This window comes from Anomalospiza imberbis, chromosome 3, assembly GCF_031753505.1.
Source record: "Anomalospiza imberbis isolate Cuckoo-Finch-1a 21T00152 chromosome 3, ASM3175350v1, whole genome shotgun sequence".
Classification (NCBI taxonomy): domain Eukaryota; kingdom Metazoa; phylum Chordata; class Aves; order Passeriformes; family Viduidae; genus Anomalospiza; species Anomalospiza imberbis.
In genome coordinates, this window is record NC_089683.1 from 24,393,506 (window position 1) to 24,417,288 (window position 23,783).

General features: G+C 37.5%; 1 protein-coding gene across 4 annotated transcripts in view; it reads left to right on the forward strand.

Moving 5' to 3' along the window:
• MLIP (muscular LMNA interacting protein) overlaps positions 1 to 23,783 on the forward strand; it is a 103,377-nt gene that overhangs the window by 50,088 nt on the left and 29,506 nt on the right. Inside the window, exons 4-10 of one of the 4 annotated variants that reach the window (XM_068183662.1) lie at positions 1,240 to 2,868; positions 8,273 to 8,344; positions 16,812 to 16,877; positions 16,960 to 17,043; positions 17,139 to 17,198; positions 18,903 to 18,947; positions 21,424 to 21,468. In XM_068183662.1, the coding sequence (XP_068039763.1) occupies positions 1,240 to 2,868; positions 8,273 to 8,344; positions 16,812 to 16,877; positions 16,960 to 17,043; positions 17,139 to 17,198; positions 18,903 to 18,947; positions 21,424 to 21,468 (2,001 nt within the window). The remainder of the gene's footprint in view (positions 1 to 1,239; positions 2,869 to 8,272; positions 8,345 to 16,811; positions 16,878 to 16,959; positions 17,044 to 17,138; positions 17,199 to 18,902; positions 18,948 to 21,423; positions 21,469 to 23,783) is intronic. The other 3 variants (XM_068183663.1, XM_068183665.1, XM_068183664.1) reach the window with 3 other exon arrangements.

Consider the following 23,783-nt stretch of genomic DNA (forward strand, 5'->3'; position numbering starts at 1 on the left):
TGCTCTCACTTGAAAATTAGTTATTTTGTTATTGTTTTTGTTTTGTGATATATCAATACTATATTACATAATCATAATTATAGTCATAATCATAATAATTTGTCTCTATTATGGGTAAGACATATGCTTTAAAAATATAATTCATAGGCTGAGCCACAGCCATGAGCAAGTCATGTGTTGAAACTGAATAGTATAATAGTCTTTCAAAGAGCTGCATAATATTTTCAGGGTATCTAACAGTAGTTAAATAGGTGTTATATTTACATCAAGTTTGATGAAATTGGAGTAAATTTTCCTGCTTTCAAATTGCTTAGTCAAATGTTAGGTGACAATTTATGTCCTTTTGGTTTTACAGTTGACTTTAATCATGATTTCATACTGATCTGTTTTATTCATATTGTGTATACCTCAGTTTTTAATTTCAGCCTTATAATAACTTGGAAGATTTTGAGAGAATTTCTTTCTTTAGAAGCATGAAACTGTATAACAGGTTGATAATATACTTGTATGCTCTAATTAGTTTTGACAAATCCTAATTAGAATAGACCCAAGAAAAAAGACACTCATGAAAGAGCTCATTACTGTTTTATTAGTGTATCGAAAGACTGTGGAGAAGGGGATAAGGACTCTCACATGCCTGTGAACTGTCAAATGCTCTGCTCTGTGAATGACAGGAGAAGTGAAAAGCAGACTGGATGTCTGATAGAAGTTGTTCCAAGCAAATTTCTCATTTTGATATCACAGTTCTGCAGAAGGGCAGTTCCGTTGTTTACTGAATGAGAAAAAGAACACTTGACTTGAATCCTATTTTCAAAAAGGCTGCTTTCCAGCGAACAGGCGAAGTGAGAAGGGACACTATTGCAATTTTCTTACCTTCCATTGTGTTTACATAATGTGGATGGCATCACATGATTCCAGACACTCACGGCCCTACTGTCTTGGGTTTTACCTAAAAGGAAAAATACTGTAGCCTTCAACCTTGTTTACATCAACAAAACTGAAGTGTCATAAACCCAAAGTACCATATAGCTGGTCTGTGTCATTCACCTACCCATAAATACCTTATCCATCAGGCTCTATGTCCAAGCTTAAAACAGCCCTATGCTTTTAACCTACACAGCAATACTAATGGAAACCCTATACGCATGACCACAGGACTGAAATGTGGGGTGGTTAACAGTTCCACAAGTTCCACCTATTTTAACAATTATGTTTTTTTTTTTTTTTTTTTCTCTCCAGTTAATTTCTACTCTTTCCACCTCTGATCATCTTTCCTCTAAACCACCTGCTGTCCACTTAATTTCTCCAATTAATCAGAAAGTAGTGTGTGGTGCCATGGTTAACATGAATCAAGCCTCTTCGCTGGAAGATTCCTGTAACAACTGGCAGTCAGCAACCAGGTTTTCTAAGCAAGACTCATCTCTCTACTTTCAGTCTGCTTCCCATAGTTCATCTCCCTCAATGTCTAAAATATCCTCTTCTGCATCAAAGAGTTGGTACTCCACTCCTCGATTGTCTGATAAACTACAAACACCAAGTCTCTATAGCCCTGACTGTATTTGCAAAATGGGAGGCTTCACCACATCCTCTGTTCCGGCAAGGAGTCCAAATCCTTCCTCCAATCCTCCATATTCAACTGAAATTCAAGGATCTTTAGCTCAGTCTATATCCCGCAGTTCTTCCAAAAAATTGAATGCTCTGTCTCCTCTCCCTGTACATATAATAACACATTCATTATCTCCTCGACCTAAACCTTTGTCTCCACCCTCTCTTTATGGGTCCTCTTCAACCATATGTAGTATAAATGAGCCTTGCACACAAACATTATCCAGAGGAAATTCAGCCAAGTCAGGAGTCAAATCCCCTCTCCCAACCAGACTGACTCTCTTGACTGCTATTCTGAGATCAGGCTCCTCTCAGCGGAGGCCGCTTTCTCCTGCTTCTTGTCCCACATTTTCCCCTAGCTCCCTTAGTTCCTCAGCACTTGCAATAGATCAGAAGTTTAAAACAACTCCCCCAACCCCCAAGAAATCTCTTTCAAGCCCTCCCATAAGGCCAGATTCCCCAAGCAAAGAGGATTTTTGGCTTTCAGGATGGGCTCAGCATCTGCCTTTACCTTCCAAGCCTGATCCCACCCCTCATGTGAGGTCCCTTTCTCCTAAAAAGCACCCTCCCGTTCAATCACTTTCTCCAGACTGCCGAAATTCTTTGTCATCCCCTCTCTCCTCCCATAGAAGATCAGTTGCCTCTCCAGATTTGCAGTCTTCACTGCATCCTCCTTGTGCCCCAGCTCCCTCTTCCTTTGCATACTCCACCTCTCCTTCTCCAGAAGGGCTGGGCTATTCTGCCTCCAGGTCCCAGGCACCTCAGAAGTCTCAGAGAATACACACTTACTCGCCCATCTTTACTTGCCGGTCGTATCCTTTGCTTGTTTCTACCAGTCCCAGTGGTGCATTGTCTCCTCCCCCAGAAAAACACTCATTTCCTTCCCCAAGTATTCTGCACTCACCTTCTAGATCTAGATCAGATTCATCCCAAACATCTGTTCAGGAGATCAGTGCCTCCTCTCCTACCCCTTCTAGCATCTCAAAGCAGTGGTCTCTCCCACGGCCTCACTCTACCCCACTGGTTCCACAAACTGGTAATATTAATTCCCATCCACTACAATTTAATTCTTCATTGGTGCAAGAAAATTTTAGGTCTAACTCCTCCTCTCCAAGATCTGAGCATTCTGCCACCTCATCAGTGTTAAAGTGCAGATCTCCCATCTCAGACAAGTCACCAGGCACACTGCCATCAAGACCCAGAGAGCTGACTTCACCACAATCTTTTTCCCTGCTTCCTGACCATGAAAACATCAAACCCAAGGTACTCTTGGTGCATGCTTATTTTGTAATATTTCTTTGTCCCTGTAGGAAAAAAATCACATCCATGTTGCAGAATAATAGTAAAATAAATGGGATGTGGAAAAAATGTGGAAAAGGAACAGGTTTTGTATCAATAGTGAAGATAGTGAAAATGAAATCCTACCCTTCAAATTGCTAGCGATGTGTTCTGTATTATGGAGAAGATGTTGTAGGAATTCTTTGGCATAAAAAAGAAGATACTTTATTCTTGAGTATGATGATTTACTACTAAAGATGAAGTGTGTGTGCAGTGTCTCTGATGTACATTTGGTACACATATTTGTGAAGCTCTCCTAAAATCCTGGTGTATCAAAAATCAACTTTGAAGCATGTTCTATTCACCCCACTCTAAAGTAAATCCTTATGTGTTCCCAGGGAAAGTAATAGAAGAATGGGGATCTGAGGTGCAGGGCTGAGCAAGAATCAGTTTAATCTAATTGATGTGAACTAGCTGTTCCACTGATAAGTGATTCTCAAGCACCCCATCCTGCCTCTGTCCTCCTCACTTCCCAGGAGGCTTTCCTCGCCCTAGCCACCCTGGGACTAGCCCAGAGTCAATAATGAACTCAGCCTGAGCAAAGACTTTGTGGCCAAAGGCCAGCAAGGGAAGACGAGGAAGGTCTCCTGCTTCTTTCCTTTCTCTTGTACTCCTCTGGCCTTATTGTGCTAGACAGAGGATGAGAGGGAAAGAAAAGCCAAGCTTCCTACAGCCCGAACTACTGCAAATACCAAAGTCTCACACCTGGCAGATCAGCCATGCTCCTGCTGTTTGTCATCCACCCAAAGGTGGGAGAGCCATTGCAGAGTGAGAATGAGCAACGATGGGAATTGCTGCAGGAGGGCTTGGGAACCAGTCACACTGTGGATTTAAAGGTATATCTCAGGAAAGAGAAGGGAACGGAAAGGTATCCAAAAACATGCAGCAGGTAGGTGAAAACAAGAGGAACTGCTATGCAAAAAGGAGGAGTTTGTTGCAGAAGGCACCAGAGCTGCAGGAGGCTTCCCAACCTCTTTTATCTTTGCGCTCTGTGCTTTCCTTGTGCTGTGTTTCCTTCCTCCAACTCATATCTGAGCTCTGTTCATCACACAAAGTCTATCATAGTTTATTGATTTATAGTCAGATCAAGTTGTGTCAGATGTACTCCTAACAGTTTGGCCATGGCAGGGGTGACTTAAAAAAATGTTAATTGGAAATGAGAGGTTAAAATCAGCATAAAGTAGCAATTGTCATGAATGATTCTTTTAAAATCCAAACAAGCCAATAGGAGCCATTGTGCTGAGCAAAGCTTTACAGTGTTGTTACACTCTGTCAGTATTAGTTAATGAAACAGAAAGAGAGATAAAATTGTAGAAATTCCAAGAAAAAAGCCCCTGAGACCAAACTGTAATGCATGACCAAGCCTGCAGATTGCAAAACAGTTGTTCCTGCTAGCTGGTGCATCAAGCACTGTGAGGTCTCTGGCAGTAAAGAAATTGTCTGCTTGTGACACAGAGCTATTGCCTGGGTTTATATTTGCAGAGGTTGTTATAATTCTGTCTTTCCTTCTGTCCCTTTTCCTAGTAATTCTGCTTTATCATGCAATATGGTGACAATTTTGAAACCACCCCATGGGGACCGGGAGAGTGTCCACCAGTATAACAGACTTGGACCATTAGTCTGGTCTAATTTTTAAGCATGTAGATAAAGCTGACTCAGCTGGAGATGTAGAAGACCTAAAATATCTAAGTCTAATGCAGGAGGGTGTTCAGAGCAAGAGAGGTCTCTCATGGCTTTAAAATGTGAGTTGGAGACTTCATCTACTGTTAATAATACTGTCCATTCAACCCCCCTTCTGCTCTCAGTTATTTCCATCCCTAGATTATGGTATAGCTCAATGAACTTTGCTGATGTGTTAAGGGTAGCAGGCTGTCCAGTGATACTTCAGCCTCAAATCTCAGTATTTTCCAGAGGAAAAAAGAAAAGTTTTGAGGAAAGACAACTTTCATATACTAAGCAGCATTTAGGTACTCTTTAGTACTAATCAGCTTTAGTACTAATCAGCTCAACTTTATAACTAGACAAAAAGCAGATTGCTTTACCTGATGATTGTTGATGCATGACAAAATCTTTTCATGTATGAAAGTGTTAAGTGAACATCAAGGGAAAAAGACAGCATCTAGAAGTGCTTGCCTTTGGTATATATAATTTGGCATGTGTAATTTTTCAACCTTAATGTTGCTTCAACAGTCATTGCAGCAATATTAAGACACACATTAAACCAACTTTTATTAAACCAGAATTCAGACATGCACCAAATAACGCAAATCAAAGAATAACCTATTCATTTGTTTAAATGTTTGTGTATATATATATATATATACATATATATATATAAGCATGTGTTTTCCCTTGGTTTATATTTGTTACTGATTTAAAAATGGGAATGCTTTGCAAAGTGAATACAAACTTAAATCCACAGATCAGTGTGAAGTGTCAGCTTTGGGTGACCACAGGAAATAAAAGCCCTCTCCCTAGACTTTGAAGGTCCTTTAATAATGTCCTCATGGACCTAATATAGCAAAATTGACAGTGAAACAGGGTATGGACTGATAAATTCTGCAGGAACAGTTGTTAGAATAACAACTTCTAGCTTTCTGTTTGGAAAAAAAACTTTGTAGTGGTTTCATGGGATATCATGCTTCCATAGTCTTTGATTTTTCCTATTTGAATGTAGCTCAGGAATGCATATAGATCTACCCAAAACAGTTGGGGAACAAACTGACTGTAGCAACATGGAGCTCAGCACAGCTGCAAAACCTACCACAACACAGGAAAGATTATTCATGAGGAGCTCTATGGTACCAAGGTTGGTCACTGACTTTAAGCCTTTATAGCACATCTAGCACATTTTGCAGTGCCCCGTGGGTGCCCTAGGTGATCATTTGAACAAAAAAGCTGGGACATTTTTCCCCAGACTCTCCAGACTGACATTTGCTGAAGCTCTGATGTTGGAATTGGTTTGCTTTTGGCAGTACCATGTGCAGGCCAGCAGACCTAAATGTCCATGGCTGTTTAAAATTACTGCTAGATTCCTGTGAAGCAGATTATTAAATGTATTTAGGCATTGAAAAAATAGTTTTAAAAACCATGAAATAATGTGTAAAGAAACATATTTATATAGATGAGAAACTGAATTAAAAACTTTCCACTCATCTCAGACTTGCAAAAATAGCACATTTCTCACAGGTTCTACAGTATTTGGAAATCATGGAGCACATGAAACCAGTTTAGATTTTAAGAGTCCGTTATGTCTTTGTTTAGTTAATATAGTAGTACAACTAACCTCAAAGTGATCATAGTTCTCTTTTCATATATGATGCACATTTCATCATGTGTAAAAGCTTAGGAGCTAGTGAAGACATTGTATTTCACATGTTCAATGATACAATTTTAGTTGGATTTCAATTATAATCAAACAAGAATACATTTTGTGAATATGCCTATTTTAATATTTGGAATTCGGTCTTCCATCTCGGTGATCGGTATTTTATTTTAGTTTAAAAGAACTAGACATAAGTTTAGTTATCCATACCTAAACTTTTGCATATAGTTTTTGTATATGTATAAATATATCTATGGAGCTATGCAATGTTGCTGTCTAAATGTTCAAAGGGCAGGATTCAACTCACATGACTGTTGACATTTGAAAGTTACTTAGCCAAGCACAATTAAGGTGATTCTATTACAGTTAGTGGAGAGAATATGGTGTATTTAGAAGATGATTTTATTTTACCTTTCCATTTGCCTACTTTGGGATTAGATTAATTCTATAGAAATGCTTATGATTATAAAAAGCATTAGTGTTGACTGAAGAAACTGAATGGCAGACATCCATGTTAGAATCACTAAACCTCATATGAATGAGTATCCCCAGCTCTAAAATCTCTCCCACTGAAAAATAGAAAAAAGCTCAATTCCAGCATTTGCATTCATCAGCTTTATCAAGCTGTTCATTCAATATGATTGCTGTGATTACTGACTTCTTGAATGACTCATTCTCCAGTTGCCAATTGAGTGAAGCCAAAAGCAAACAATATTATGTATAGAAAGAATTAAAAGGTTGCGCCCTACACTATTTCAAGACAGGTGTGTGGATAAATTTCTTATCTGAGTTAAAATTTTGCCCACTCTGCTGTCATCAAGACCTTTAGTAGATATAAAGAAAACAAAAAGTAACCAAAAGAGTGACTCAAAGTGCAACATGCTGTTTCAGACTGTTCTCTCATGACCACCAGTATTTACTGTTGCAGGTAATGGTACATTAAAAAACCTGACCTGCTTAACAAATAACCTTATTTCTGGTTGACTGTCACAGAAATAATCAATCACTAACTTAAAAGTCTATTCTTTGTGAATTTATGACTTTTTTTTTGTCAAATTTTGCCTAAAAGGGAACAATGTAGCAAATATCTATTTAATATAATAGTAATAGTAGCAATAGTAAAAATTCTAGCAGTCATGTGATTAAGAATCCTGCCTCTTGAACTACTAAAAGTATAGAAGAATCTCATCAATCTTTTAAAAATTACTGAATTCAGCCTCTATATTTGCAAAGAAAATGTAAAAAAATATGATTTGTAAAGATTTAAAAATAATTGGGTAAACATAGTCTAAAATATAAATTTTTTGAAAATAATAAATTTTAAGGTTGATCTTAGAATTTTTGTACCCAAACCCATACATTTTGTATGGTTTAGATTGCCAGTTCTTTTAGTTTTGTTAGAGTGTGAAAGTTCCTATACTTATTTTGTTTGGGTGGTAGACTTATTTATTCAGAAGATGAAAAGCTGCCTGAAGATTTAAATGATCTATCCACTCAAACAAGCAATTTAGCATTTAAGGATCATAATCAGTCTCATGAGAGCCAATCACAGAAACCCCTCTGATTTCATGGTTCAGGATCACACCACTGAGCAACAGTTTTTGAGGTGGATGTATGACAGAAGCAGCGGTGCATTTTCATATCAATTCACAAGAAAACTTGGAAAAAAAACTTACAGCCTCCCCTGATATTCATTTAAGGGTGGTAGTCAGCAGAAAGTGGTTAAGCTTATTTTGGAAGCTATAAGGTAGAGGGAATTTGCTTTGTCGTACTTCAGTACTAAGAATAAAACATGTAGGTTACTGGACTTTAAAACCTTAACAGAAATGCTAGATTTTTAAAAAGAAATAGTTTTTCTAGGAAATATGTAAGCATTGTTTTATTGCAACGTGCCTGCAAGATGATTGTAATTGTCTTTCATTCTGTCGTACCTTTCCCCTCTCTTCCCTCTCTCTTTTGTACCCTGTTTTACATCTCTTCCTGCTCTCTGGTTTACCCTTTTAGCAGTACAAGATCAAGACAAACTACAAGGCATTTGCAGCAATCCCTACAAACACATTGCTTATGGAACAGAAGGTTAGTGTTTGCTCAACGACATGGGCATTGCATTGTATATTTGAGACCATTCAACTTTGTGTACCAATTCTGACATTTCTGTTGGGGGATACTGCAGAATGTGAATTCTGGGAACTAACTACTCAGGATTATAATTCCAGCCATTTTAAAGGGTCAACCACTTTCACTGAAGATCGAAGTTTCACTAAAGTGAATTTCTGAAAATCAATTTAGTATAAAAAAGGAAAAAAATCCCAGTGTCCTAAAGGAATTGCCTTTTATCGCAACATTTCAAAATCTGTTATTGGAAAGTGTCTGAAGCTCTGCTGTTCTGGGACCTGACAATCAGTAGGACTTGGTCAGTTAATGATTATTGGACAGCTGTGCTTATACCCATAAATTTAACAACCAAAAATATGACATTTTGACCTGCTCTCTTGTTAAACTGAGAACCATCCTTAGCATTGTTCTGAACTCTGTTAACTTCCATTCTTCCTGAACACTGAGAGCTAGCCAGTGGGCCATTCCCAGTATGTAGTTTGTGGTAACAATCATTTTCTGTAGGGCAGGCAGATAGATTCAAACCCCAGACTTCAGTGCATCGATTTACTACCAAAGTCACAGTCAACAAAGGCAGCATAGTCTTATTCAGACAATTCAACTTGGAAAATCAATTGAAAATTTAAGGTTTGCATTAAGGGTTCAAAATACCCACTGACATCTATTTTAAAAATATTTTTCCCAAATTATTTTTACTCAAAAGAATAGCTAAGTTTAACAAAAACTTTCTCTAATGATCAATGAGCTAAGTGTCTTGCATGCTTAAAGGCATGCTTAATCATGCTAACAATCAGTTTGTAGATTTATCAGAAAAAGCTTTCTGTTCAAGACCTAGTTGAAGAACTTAGCCTCTGATTAATTTCTTTAAGCATCCTGACTATATATCTAAATATTTATTCACATATACAGCTCAGTTGATTTCACTAGTAGTTTACAAAACCTGAAGTTATTGGTTAGAGTGAACTTAACTGTGTACAATATTTGAAGATGATAATTTTTTCCTTGAAATCTTACTGATTGTGATCTAGTAATTATCAGTTAAGAGCTATAAATCAGATTACTTTTCAGAAAAAAAAGAGACGTTCCTTTCTTTTCCAATATTCTTTTAATCTTAAATGATTTTCTTAATCTTTTGCATAAAACCTGATCCTTCCCTTACTTAAATCTTGAATGCACTAATGAAGGTTATGTTTGCTTTAGCTTGCCATGTGGTGCAATAGAAATGGCTCTGTAAAGGAAAATAGCTCATGCAGGAGATTCTACACCCCTACAGAATGTATTTTGGGAGGGTTTTGTTTGAGCAGAAAGCCTGTTAGCGGGTGGAAGAATTTGGTGGACTCCTGAAGTACCACTTCATGGTTGACTTCACCTGAAAGGCACTGTTTGTGCACTCTGAGACTGCACCACTCTGCAACCCAAGCCAGGTAGGTGACCCTGAGCAGGATATTCACTCTAAGATCACACTCCTGATGTGAACTAGTGGGTTTGTGTCAGCTGTCTGATTGCACTTTTTCATAAAAAAATGGATTTCCTTTTGATGGTCTTGCTGGTGCTCTCTGGGGCATTGACTCACAACCTGCATGTTACTTATCCCAAATACATGAAACTGATTTGTACAGTCTAATGCCAGCATCTGTGGAAAAAGTAATGGCTTAAAAGATATCTGTGTTTAGATAGACTTTTAGTTATCCATGGATTTACTGAAAATCTTAGCTGTGGTGCATCCTTCAGTAGTGAAAGCGGTCATGTAGTACTAATAAGAAATCAATTCTCTGTTATAGGATTTGCCTTCAGGAGAGACTCTTGACTAAGTTACTTTGTAAGTGTATGTTTCAGTATTGCCTGAGTACATGCTTTCTCCCATCTTGGGAGTTATGGATAACAATCTCCTATAGATCTGCAGCAGCAGCTAATTGTAGTGCTCCTAAACTGGTCCCGTTGTGTCAGCTGATAAGACTTTAGAGTATGATTCCTATGAGAAAGCATGAAGTAGTCACATGGCACACTTGGGCCCCATTGTACCAAGTCTAATTTCCAAATATTCTCCTCAAAAGTCTTGGGTGGGGAACTTATGATACATTCTAGTTCAACAACAGTAGTTATGTTGTTCCCATTTTTTACAAAGCATTTTATACACAGCATTAAATAGACTGAGATTTAGGGCAGTAAGATTTTTAACTGCATAAGTGATGTTTTATTAACATTCAAATAATTATTATATATTCAGAGAAACAACATAATTTTAGATATACTTTTTAGCCAAAGGTGCTAAAAAACTGTTTTGCTCTATGATTAAATTAGAAATGCACGTTATCAGAAGTCAACTTTTTCCCACTGTCTGAGTAATTATATTACTTAATTTAAATGGTCATGAGAAATAAAATTAGTAAGAATTATGTTGTGGGTGACCTTAGTAACAATTCATCTGCAGTATTAATTTGGTCCCATGACAGAAAACTGCTCCTCATGGGCCATATAAGGTGCAATGATTTGACTGCCTCTACATTTTCTGTTGGTGTCTAACTTTCTTTCTCAAGTTTCTTTTACATTTGTATAAATGTTTTAATTTAATCTGGAAAAGTTTTTCAGCTTCTGCTTATGAAGTCATTAGTCTGTCATCACCTTGATGTTTTTTTCTAGAACATGCTCTTATCCTCCAGTATTCTTACTCAAAGAGAGCTGTTTGACTATGTGCCCATTAGTAGAGTAGAAAAGGCTGATTGGCTATATATGTGTATACTTTGAGAAACCCAGAAGTGGCTTAATCTCATCAAATCTCCTCACTGGCACACTTCCCAGCTGTTTGAGTTTGTATGAATCTGATGTTTGTCACATAGTTTCTGTTCTCTGCTCAGAAAAAGAGCCATCCAGGATATCTCTTGGAAGATTGGGCAGTAGCTTCCTTCACAGCCAGAAGAACAAGACTTGTTTTTAAGGGACTTACCATAGCATTGGTCAGGCTCTGTCACGGAGCAGCAAGAGGGGGCTGCTCTGCGAGAGCCGAGTTGGCAGCAAGGATGTCAGGACAATGTCCTCACCAGCATGGGCTCAGCTCCACAGTGCCTGAGCAGGGATGGCAGAAATGCTGATAATAGGGTATCCAGGTCATAATAATAGGATAACCAGGGTCACTCAGCAGTGCCATCACAGCCACACAAATCCAGAGCTTTGGGTCAGGACCACAGACTGTAATACTGAACTCTTCAGCCCAGTGGGTGATAGGCTCCACTGGCCAGAAGAGGAAGCTGAACAAGTTTAATATAGGCATAAGGCGGAAATTTGACAGAAAGAATTAATTAACCATTAGAAAAAATTGCTGGAGACTGAAATAGGCTTTTTATCACAAGAAGTGAAAAATCAAGACAGGACAATCTTCTGGCTTCTCATATTCCAGATAGTCCTGTGGTTTAAAGACATCGTACTAGGTGAGCACTCTTATTCCTTCTGGCCTTATTAACACTGAGACAGTGAGTCACACTTCTACGGACACACTCTTGTGTAAGTTCTACAATTATATGGATGTGGTCACAGTCTAGTTCAAAATTCCCTTCTGAACTGGGTATTATTTAAAAAGTAATGTGTCTGTTATTTATAGGTTGTATTTATCAAGTATCAACTACAATGTCTTTCAGTCAAAATGGATAGACGAAGAGTTTATTTCCAGGAGCTACAGCAAAAATCATAACTTTAAATACCTAATGTTAAGAAAGAAAGGCAATAATTTGTGCAGTAGTAGAGTGATAAAGGGCCTTGTTTGTCTGTAATAATAACCAAATGTACTAATGTAGGAGCGGCCTATGAATTCCTTCTTTCTTTCTTTCAAGGGCCTTGAAAATAGTCTTTTAAAACAAGTACAACTTCATCTTCAGGATCATGTGGAATTTGATATGTAGCCCAAAAACTGTTGTAGGCTTTGGACTTACAAACGAAAAAAGTGTTCTAACAGTTCAGTCCTCTTTGGTCTACAGCCAGCTCTATGCAGGTGAATATGGGTTCGCTGTATTTGTCCAGCTACACATCCCCTCTGATTGGTGTGAATTTCCCTTGCCTGAGCATCATTTTGGTGGAAAGGGAACATGGGCATACAGACTTGGTGCTGCAAATATTCTGCTCACACTTCCGTCAACTTGAACTGAGAATGAAGTGTGGCACATATGTTACAACCCAGGATGATGTAATGTGTCATGAAACAAACCTGCTTCACAGCTGAGGCTTATCCCACACTTACCAAGTCTTCTGAAAAACACTAGGTGTGACTGGCTATGGATGGAAGGGGTGCAAGTGTTGTCTCATTTGGATGGCATTTATCAACTGATTATGAGCAGACAACAATAATTTCAATTCTAAGTAAATGTAGAAAAAGTAAAACAGTCTTGCCATATTTTGTTACACTTCTTGGAAAGCTTCAAAGGTCTGGTAATTGCATCCCATCACCTGCAAAAACAGACTAAAAACAGTGCAGTATATTCTCCTTGTGGAAGAAAAAAACAGAAAAAGGTATTTTCCTCTGCATGCAGAAGGAAAAAAAGAGGATATGTTGGTGTTTTTTTTTTTTTTTTGGTTTTTTTTTTTTTTTTTTTTTTTTTTTTTAATTTAATGAAAAGGAAGAAATGCAACGGAGGAAATGTGGCAGCATTCAGCTACATTGAAGACCCAGCTTTAAGTTCTTGCGTTCTTGCCTTTAGGAAACTCTTAGTTACTGTATTATCAAAAATCCATTGCTATAGGAACTGATCACAGCCAATGCAGATCCAGGTTGCTCTTTGAAATCATACAGCAAGAACCTGGAAGCCATTTTTTTTTTACTCTCAGATGACTGACCTTACTGCTGGACAATTGGCTATTATGAGGCATGTCACAACTTTCTGGACCTGGAAAGCATTTGTGACAAGACTTTGTTGAGAATATTTTGATAAAAATAGATTTTCCCCAAATACTTCTGGTGTGCACTTACTAGGTGAATTTCTTGCATCCAGATTGTGTTCACATAAAAGTGTTTCTAAAGGCTAGAAACGAATGGTAAGAAAGGCAAAAATTTTTGCAGTTGTAGGACTAAATAAAAGACCTAATTTGTCTGTAATAATAATCGAATGTGCCAGTGTAGGAGCAGCCTATGAGCTCACTCATTTTTCATAGGCCTTGAAGTTTTCAATATTTATTATTTTATAGGACAGAAAGTAGTAGGAATAGTTTCAGTAAAATTTTCAGCATAATCCCCTAGATCTTCAAGAAAGAAGTTAAAGGAAATAATGGTATGTGAAGTTCCATGGTATGGTGGGATTTTTTTGCATGTGCTGAGGGCTTAGGAAAAGATAGAGATGGGAAAAATATGCTCAGTCCAGGGTTTTCAGAATACAGTAAGAAGAAATCTATGTCAGATCTATGTCACAAATTTTTTTTTCTCTTTCTATTGATGTGGTCCATTGGTGGATGAAATGATATTCTGTATTTCCTATATGTTGCCTGGACTTTTCAATCTTCTAATGAAATACTGGAGATTGTGTTTGGATCATTTACCAGTATCCTTTCAGCTCTGATACAGTTTTAGCAATCAAAAGGAAAGAATGAGGAGGAAAGGATGGTAGTCATCAGTGATGTCAATGGCACAAATGCATCACACCCCCAAAATTGCCCTTTTCAAGGAAAAAAAAATAGTGGTTCAGCAGCTAGTTATTTAATTTAAATTGCTTTACATTTTCACTATCTAAATTACAATATTCTTTTAAATTGTGGTACCACTGTTGTTTCATATATAATCAAAAATTTGAATGCCTAAATAAGAATGTTCTACTTCTAATATTGTTAGACCATCAGCATAGGAAGTGAATCTTGAGTACTGTTTATAGTGTTAATCAGCAGTATGTAGATAGAAATTAATCACAACATTTTTGCATGATGGCACCAGTAATTTTGAAAATGTAGTCGTACATTTTTATCTCTTTTTTTTTCCTATGTGGAAACGTGAAAGAAGGTATGCTGGGAAAAAAATGAGATGAGTTTTGAAAAACTAACAACAGATTAAACAGAACCATTTATCTTTGTGGAGTTGATAGGGATAGTTACAGAAAGTATAGTTTCCTGTTTCTACTCTTTCTTTGGAAAACTCAGCAGCTGTTCAAATAAGAAAAAATGAAAAATAGGAAAAATAAAAAAAGAAAGAGAAAAAGAATTAAAGAGGTGAAAGAGTGAATGAAATTAGATTAATTGGTTTGAAGATTAAAATTTTATTTTCTCAAAGGTACAGAAAGGGAGAACACTGCAGCTTTTTCTAGTCTGGCTCTGGCTGTATCTCAGAGGAACTGTGGAGAGCACAGACCTTGGTGCGGTGCTCACCTGAATTCCTTAGTCACTGAAAGCTCCAAAATGGAAAGCTATGTGGGAACTCAGTTTCTGAAATGAATAGATTCTTAAATTAGCCAGTCTTGGTTCTGAATAGAAACTTCTGGATGTAGATGTAATTCCTCTGGAAAGATTCCCCCAAATCTTCAGGTTAGTTGTTTCTTACCCTTGATTTTATTCACCCACTATTCTGGTGAAGTGAATATGAAATAGAAACTATTAGTTTTTTTCTTAACAATCTCTTTATTATGTTTATTATCTTACTGTCTTTTTGGGGTTTTTAAGAAACTTAGATAATTCCCCATTGCAAATCCATGATTGATTAAAAGTTTTCCTTTTTCCTAACTCACATTCAGACTCAACATCCCTCTACATCAGGCTGTTTTGTCAATCCTTACCCTAATAGGTACTGAAATGATTCTTCTACTCAATTTTATTACTTATTGAACCAGGGGTACTGTATTTGAGTGCAGTGCTGAGCTCTCTTTGACTGAGTCCTCCTCTTCAATAGGACTGTCTGTCTTTTTGAAACTCTAACTAAGTGGCAATGATGAGATTTCAGAGATGAGAAAGACTACTTATCTTTTCATGGTCTGTCTCGGGATAAGATTACATTAATTTCTGAATATTAAAGTAAATAACTTTTACTTTTCACCTTTTGAGCTACAACTACTCTAAGGCCAACACATTTGTCTAGAGATAGAGAGAAAGGAAGAAATGTTTGGAAAGCAGCCACTTTTAATTTTAGTAGAAGACATGGTGTTCCATAAATGTGCTTTTGTGCAAGATCATTTGTGGGTGGTATTATAATAATATTAAAAGTAAATTGTCATTAACTTTTTGCTTAGGTGTATACAGATGTATGCTGCCAGTAGCTGGACAAGGAAAGAAATCAAATGTAGTCAGCAAAGTAAAACTCAGAAATAAGTATGCTTATTTTGTTTTTTATTTTTTAAAAATTCTGACATTTGCATCCATATGACTTCTGTATTTGGTAGCTCTCATACCCACCTCAGTGGGACCAGTCCATTCATGCAGAATCCCACATGCATGAAAAAGGGCCTTACTGGAATGCCCTTTTCTTCTCTTATACTTAAAAAAAAAATAACAAAATGAAGTCTTACAAAAATATGTGTTAAACAAAAAAAATCCACACACCCTGCAGTTCCCTTCCCTGTAGTCCAGCTTAAGCAGACACATCAGCAGGCTTCCAGAGTAATTTTTGGTCTCAGCACGGTGCCTATTTGAAAATCACTTCAAAGCAAAAATGGGTTATGGCAGGGAGAATGTGCTTCACAGATGCTGGATGAAGATGAAAAGGGAACTGAGCAGTGGATTTTGGCTTTTGAGGGTGTTTTGTGACCCTTATAAAGTGAAGGGATTGGCAAACTGATTTCCACTGTTCTCAAACCTGCTCCAAGTACTGGTATAGGAAAGTGAATGGTATAGCCAAACACAAGAAGCTAGTGTTTTGTTTTGGAGAGATTGCATGCCTGCTTAGTGTGAGATCACAAATATAGTATGAAAAATACTTTGCTTCATATATTTCTAATTTCAGGCTAAAACCCAAGAATGGCATACACTATTTTTGTTGCAAGGCAAAATCACCATCCTCTTTAAACAGGAGACACTTTTTACAGAAAACATCTACTGAAGGAGAAGAAGGGGCCTCTTGTGTGTTTGGGTCCCTGCCTTGTCCACCTGCTCACAGGTGGTAGCTCTCTGCTGGCACACAGCAGGCAGCCCCAAACACCTCTGTGGCACACAGTGCACACTCACCGTGGCACATTTACTGTGAAGGAGGGGGCATTGCTGAAGGAGAAGACAATTAGAAGTGGTAGTTTCTGATTTTCCAAAAGTGGACATGATTCACCCTGCTTGAATACTCTCTTCTCTGTAAACCCATATCTACATTCTGAATCAGGTTTTGGTAACCTAAAGAATATCACTAGGCCTGTAATTTCTTTTTTTTTCAATCTTTCCACGGTGAAAGTGCCACCTTTGGAAAGAGAGTACTGGAAAAAGTGTATGTTTGCTCGGTTTTCAAAATTTTCAACTCAGCATCACACCGATGCCTCTTGAATTGCAGGCATTAGAAGAGCCGACCAAGCCTGCTAGTGTGACTGAAGGCCCTGCTTTGGACACTCATTCAGAGGTAGTGATGTTATTTATCTTTCAGATCTATATTTGAAAGCAAAAAGCAAAGTTTAACTGAGTGATCCATCCTCCCTTTTCAGATGTGCTCCCCTGCCCAGCTCAGACAACAAACAGAAGAGTTGTGTGCTGTCATTGATCAAGTCCTGCAGGACCCCTTGACTATGGTAACCCATCAGTATGTGGAATGGACTTATTCTCTTCCTTTCATTTTGTCTCTTGTCATTAATATGTCCATTCTCTGTTGAAAATAATTTTCCAGCGCCGGTGTGAGTCTTCTCCAAGTTTTCTGCAGATGAGCACAGAGTCAGATGTTGGCAAGGTAGGTGAATAAGCCCACATACACAGCAAGGGCTCTTTTCAAGTAATTATAAAGGCAGACAAAATCAGTAGGCAGTAGGGACTGCTGTGATAGTAAAACCAGTGGCAACTCAGAGCTGCAGTTGAGAAATGCAAAATCAAAAGTGTTTGGTGGTTAAAAAAGTATGGAAGGACAGAACTGTAGCCCTGGAGTCAGTGCAGTCTTTGCTGCAGGACATGTTCCTGAAGTCAGGAGATATATTATGAAAGAGAAAGAGTGTATTAAGGCTTCAGAGGCTAAAAATCTCTCATAACTTGCCTGCCATATGGCAGGGTCTCTGGCCTTCTCCCAGACTTCATCCCATCCACGTGACCTTACTACAAAGCAACCAATGTTTCTAGCTTTGGTAGCTGTAAGCATCTTTCAGAACATAGGGTTTTTTTCAAGTTTATTATTTATTTTCAAGTAATGGGAGTATTAAATTAATAGCTGGACTTGTTCTGAAGATCTGATTTCATTTTAAGTCTCACCACTCCCAGAAGGAGGATGTCTGCAATATCTCTTTCTCCTGGATAACTAAGAAATAGCTAGTGAGAGGCAGGGTTAATCTTCTATTTCTAAACTTTTGGTTTCATTAAGTTATGACTATGTGCCTTCTGGGTTCAGAAGGATGACTAAGCAAGGGAAGAAGGTCTTGTATTCAGTTTGCTCCAGGAAAATAAAGTTACTTGTTGCAGCTATATGTAATTGAAAATGGCAGAAATACAACTAAAAATGGGAGGAAAGGAATTTCTGGCAGATGGACACACCAAAAAGTTAATCCATTCAAAATATCCTGCTGAATGTCCAGTTCGCCACGCAAGACTAGGACACAGGTCCAGCATTTCTCAGTGGCTATATTGAATATACAATTCAAATTTAATTTCTGTTATTGAAAGTACTTCTGTCAATCAGCATGCAGTGGTGAATTGGACTCCAAGAGGCTGACAGAAATGTGATAGCAGGAGAAGGATGAGCAGACAGTGTTATTGAGTGTGTTTTCCAATGCCTGAAGAATCTGGAATGGTTAAAATGCTGTTACCAAGCTGAGTTAGAGTATCCAAAAACCACTTCCTTGGGCAATTGAGAATTGAAGGCATCTTGTAGCAGTCATGAAATCAAATAAAGAGGGGCAAAAGGTGAGCTTAACAGGATGGAGCATAGGGACCAAGCTAAAAGTGTTGAGGATCTCAGAATGAGGTCAAAAAGTACTTAAAAGAGGATAAAAAAAAGGTCACAGACAGGGAAAAAAAAAAGAGCTGATAAGTAAGTGCCTTAGATTTGTTATGGATTAATCAAATTAAAGCAAATTCTTGCAAATGAAAGCATGGAGAGGTAATATTTTGTATTCTGTGAGCAAATGTAACTTCAATTTCATGGGGTAATGATACCTATGGCTATCTAATAATAAGCATTTTGTTATGAGAGTTCTCATTTTAAATGCCATCCTCAATAGAGCAGGATCAATGTTTTTGAGCAGTAAAATTAAGTAGTATTTTCTACAATAAGCATAGAAGCAAAGTTTAAATATGACTTAGTCTCATGTATAGTGTGAATATTTCTGGAAAACTTAAGTTTTCCTGAATTGAGCAATTAATAAATTCTCAAAAATGTTGAAAATCTCTTGGAGTTACTGTTCAGAGTAACTCAATATGTTGATTATGTATCTGTTTGGTTTTTTACAAGATGTCAACAACACTGCAGAGAGCAGCTGGGCGTGAAACCAGATATGTAAGTACTTTTACAATTCCTCTATATTTTGCATGCAAAAATGCTTACTTTGTCTGCTCCTCAACAATCCTGGGTGAGTCTGAACAAGCATCTACTTGTGACACTGGATGTTGACTAGCATAGACAAGCACATATATTACAGTGCTGACATTTGAGACTCTAGATGTCTTCCCACTGCAGTAAATCCATCCTGGCTGGAGTCTCTTCACTGCTGTGTCTGTTGATAATTTTACCTGTGTGAATATGATGTTAAAATTAACTTCCTCACACACTTCTTTGTTGCTGCTTCCTTCAAGCCTAGGGCAAGAGTTTAGCTGTTTGGTAAACAGACTGTTTGTTATGGGTGCTGAAGGGGGCATTTCTTTGGACTCAGCCTGCACAGTAGGGGACTTGCTTTGGTAGAAGTCCTGTAGTTCTTGCTTATCCTTCAGAATCTGGGGTTGATCCAAACCTTTCTTCCCAAGATACAGAGCTGGCTGAAAACTCACAGTTTAGATGAATTGAAGCTGTTTTGTCACATACACACACAGTCCAACATATGTTGAAAATATATTGAATCATTTGTTCAATTATTGAAACATTAAACCCAATTAACATATTAATTCTCTCTAGCAGACACAGTTACTGCAGGTTCCACATTTTACTTGCAACTCATTTAGTCATGTGGTGAGAAATCTCAGCTTCCTATTCATCATTCAGCATTTCTATTGAATCTCAAATCAAAGCAGTGCTGGCAAAGCAACAGAGGTCTCCCAGTTTTATGCCAGCACAATGCTTGACTGATCAATTCTATTTCGCTTCCTGAATGTGGCAGTATGCATATTTTATTGCATACTGTGATTTTTGCTTGACAGATTGTGCTGGCTCATACTAATTAGGAAGAATATCAGAGGAGAGCTTTTTAATGAAATAAAAGATTGTACTTCAGAGGTAGTCTTTGAGAACAGAGTGTATTTAATAACACTCCACTGCAAATCTCCAGCTCCCAAAACTGAAATATGGACATATACAATAAATTCAGGCATCCAGTTAGGGAAGCCTAGGGATGGCATGGAAAATCACCCTTACAAACACTTTTTCTTCTGTTTCCACCAGAATTTTCTACATTAATGAAACAAATCAATATTTAAAAATACATTTGGGAATAACAGAGGTTTATTGGAAGGCAAATCTTTCCTATAAGTTGCACAGGTGTGTTGAATTTTTTGTGTGTCCGGAGACAGACTGGGGTCCCCAGGCTCAGCTGTGGTGCCTGAACTTGATGGGTCCAGGCTCTCCTGTACTCTGCCATTGCTGTACTCTGCAGCACAGTCTCCTGAGGGATATATCAGGTGTCTATAATAGCATAGGTGCATCACAGCTCTTTCCTCCTCTCTCACTCTGATTCCTTAGTAGGATATAAAAAGGCTATTTCTGCCCCAGTTAATAATCCAGGCGGTGGTTTGTCCTCTGGCCATTAGAGAAAGGACACACAGAAATGGTTTTCCATAGAGTTCTCTTTTTATATTTACGATTTCTAATACTGAGATGCTTGTCAAAATGTTGCTTTGAAGGCATTTTTGCTTAAAAGAGGAGCATAAATTTGTTTATGAGTAATGCTAAAGTATTATTTCTAACCACCACGTGTAAAGGTATACATATATATGTACACATGGTAATATTGTTAATTACTTCAATAGGTTATACAGAGTAGTAGATTATAAAAGTATGTTCAAATAGCCTGCCATTTAACAATTAAAATGTCATAGATTTGCCTTGGCTTCAGCTACCTTTTATATTCTCATGAACTTCATAACCTTTTAAGGATGTAGATGATTGTACAAACACAAGTGTATAAAAAGTATAAAAACTAACTTCAGTTTATACCAGCTGACAATTAAGTACTACAGTTGTAATTTAATGACATTTAAAACTCTGTGGTGTTTGATATGATTCTATTCACCATTTAATAATAATGCATCTCTGTTGGCTTTAGGGATGATACTGCTGACTTTTAATAATAATACAATGATTCTCTAGCTAAGAATTTCTCATGATTAACTGGGAAAATGAATGTCCATATTATTGACATTTATGCTTAAGTAGGGTTGTTTTGGTTCTCCTACTATAAAGTGAGAAAAGGTTGAGAAGGTACTCAACTCGGTACTATTCATAATGTTAACAACATTGGTGCTGTGCTGCAAATTAACAGCAAATGGCAGGCTCAGAAAAATAAGATTTAAATTTCAAGATTAGATCGGGATGAAAACCAGAAATTTTGTTGCACTTGGAAAAAAGAATTCCTAAAATCTTAACAGGAATTTGACTATATCTAGAAATAAACTGGAAATGAGAGTTTTATATTCTTTCATACCACTGTGTCAGTGGGAAAACCTACCATAGCTAAGTTAAGCCTAGTGCTGTACCTGAATTTTTTCTGTCATTATAATCACAAAGATATTGCATGTAATACTGTATATATTCATCTTTTTTGCAGGCCAACCTTTACAAATCGGTGCCTATAGTAACTGAGAGTCAGCTGGTATGTAGAGCACAGCTGTGATACACTGTTTTTTCAAAATTTGCACAAGTACAAAATTTTACAAATTTGCTTTCTTAATCCTTTGAAAAAAAAACTCCAGTCAATATATTTTTACAAAGCTGCATTGCTTCTACAGAGCTGTATTGGCTTTTTTTTTCTGCGCTGAATACACACCTGTTTTAAGTAGCTATAGATCCTGACACTATTTGTAAACCCATAGGCCAAATCCCAAACTACAGAGTCATGCTGAATCTTGAGGTGTATGACAGCAGTAGAGTCAGCTGCTCGTTCTTGGACTCTTTTAATATTCTGCTTGTACAATTTTGTTTGAATGCAAAAAGATTCTAGCATCTATTTCCTTCTTACACTCTGTTTTACGTCAAAGCTGCTTCAATGAGTGAAAAGCAAGGGTAAGATCAAGTAAGAAAGGGAGATTATATATTAGGTGTTCATTTTCACTAGAAAGGGAGATTATGTATCAGATGTTCATTTTAGCTCTGATCACAATTTCATCTTGTTGGAGCCAAAATTTCTGAAGAAGAGTCAGAAGAGAAATCATGGAGCCTGCCCAAGTGACAGTGATCACTAATGGATGCTTAGGGAAAAAAGTAGATGTGGATGAGAATTTTTTTCCCTTGTATTTCAACTAATGGAATCTTAGGGACTTCCTGAATCATTTTCTTCTCCTAGCAATCTTTGAGTAAATCTTCTTTCATGATTTTTCCTGTTACTTTTTGAATTTTGTTATATTTTGATCTTTATAACATTCTCTAGCAATAGACTTTACTTTTAAATTATGCAAGGTGCAAAATAGTACTTTAGTCCTTTGTTTTAAACCTATGACTTGACCTCAGTTCTTGTACTGAAATAGCAAATAATTTTTCTTTCTTTGCTTTCTAAATAACATATTTTTTTTTTCTAGGTATTGCAATAATATCTAGACCTAGCACTACCAGTCATGTCTGTTTCATGTAGAAAATTAAAAATTGCTTGGTCACTCTTTGAAAAGTATGGATACTATTCCATATCACTGATGATCCTTCTTGCACTTTTCTATATCTTTTTCAGATATTTGTTTTTGAGATTGGAAGACTAAAGCCATAACCTGCTCTTGTATAGCTCTGAATACAGAACTTTCTATTTTAATGAGGGTGTGATAAGGTCCTTTATTGCTATTTCTATTCCTTTCTTAACAATTTATAGTACTTTATTTAGTTTTTCTTACTTGTATTGAGCAGCAAGCCAATGTTTGCACAGAACTATACACAATAAAGTCAAGATATATTTCCTGAGTAGTAAGAGCTGGTTTCTCAGCTAATTAGTTCATTGGTGCATGAGCATGAGCAAATTTGGGATGTAGTTTAATTTTTTGCTGTGAAATGTGTCAATGCTGAATTCAGTTATGTTTCACCTGCCTTATATCATTCATTTACTCTGTATTTTAAGATCTCTCTGTAACTCATTGCACCAATATTTATAGTCCCCTAATTAGTATTACCAGCAAACTTTGTCACCTTACCAGACAATTTTTTCTCTCTGATCTGCATCCATAATTCAAAGCCCAGATTCCCAAGCAGATTTCTCAGGAACTCTGTCTGTGACTTGTTCCAACCCTAGTGCTGTGGACAGGAATACCTTTAATTAGACCCCATTGCTCAGAGCTCCATCCAACCTGACCAGGGCTTGGGCATCCACAACTTCTCTGGGCAACCTGTTCCAGTGCTTTATCACTCTCACAGTAAATAATTTCTTCCTAATATCTAATCTAAACCTACCCTCTTTCTATTTCAAGCAAATCTCCCTTGTTCTGTCACTGATGGAATGGGGTTGCAACTGGGACCTGACCCACCAGTTTCAGCAAGATCTCAGGGGCAACCAGGGTCATAATAACAGGGGAGAAAATTAGAGGTGGATGTGCCCATACCTCTGCCAACATTCAGTCTTCTGACTTTTTGGACAGATATTATGCAAGGCTCATTTTCATGCAAAATACCTTCTTTTCCTGAAGAAGGGTGGCCCTGTCCATGCTGCCCATAGAGAGGCACCCAGCCCAACCTGTAGCTTATTTCTAATTGTGCACTTGCTGACGTGGGCCAAACCCTTGCCCTGGCACTGGGTCAGTATCACCGATTATGGGTCAGCCTGGAACTTCTGCTTTGGCCCTGTGTAATTTGCTGAAAATTCTGTACAGCCCAGTACAGAGTGGCAGCCCAGTGCTACCATGACAGCCTTTACCATTTTTTTTTTTGATGTTGTTGTAGGAAGACCAACAGTTTCCTTGGAAAAACTTAGTTTTAGATTGTTTCTCAGCATGT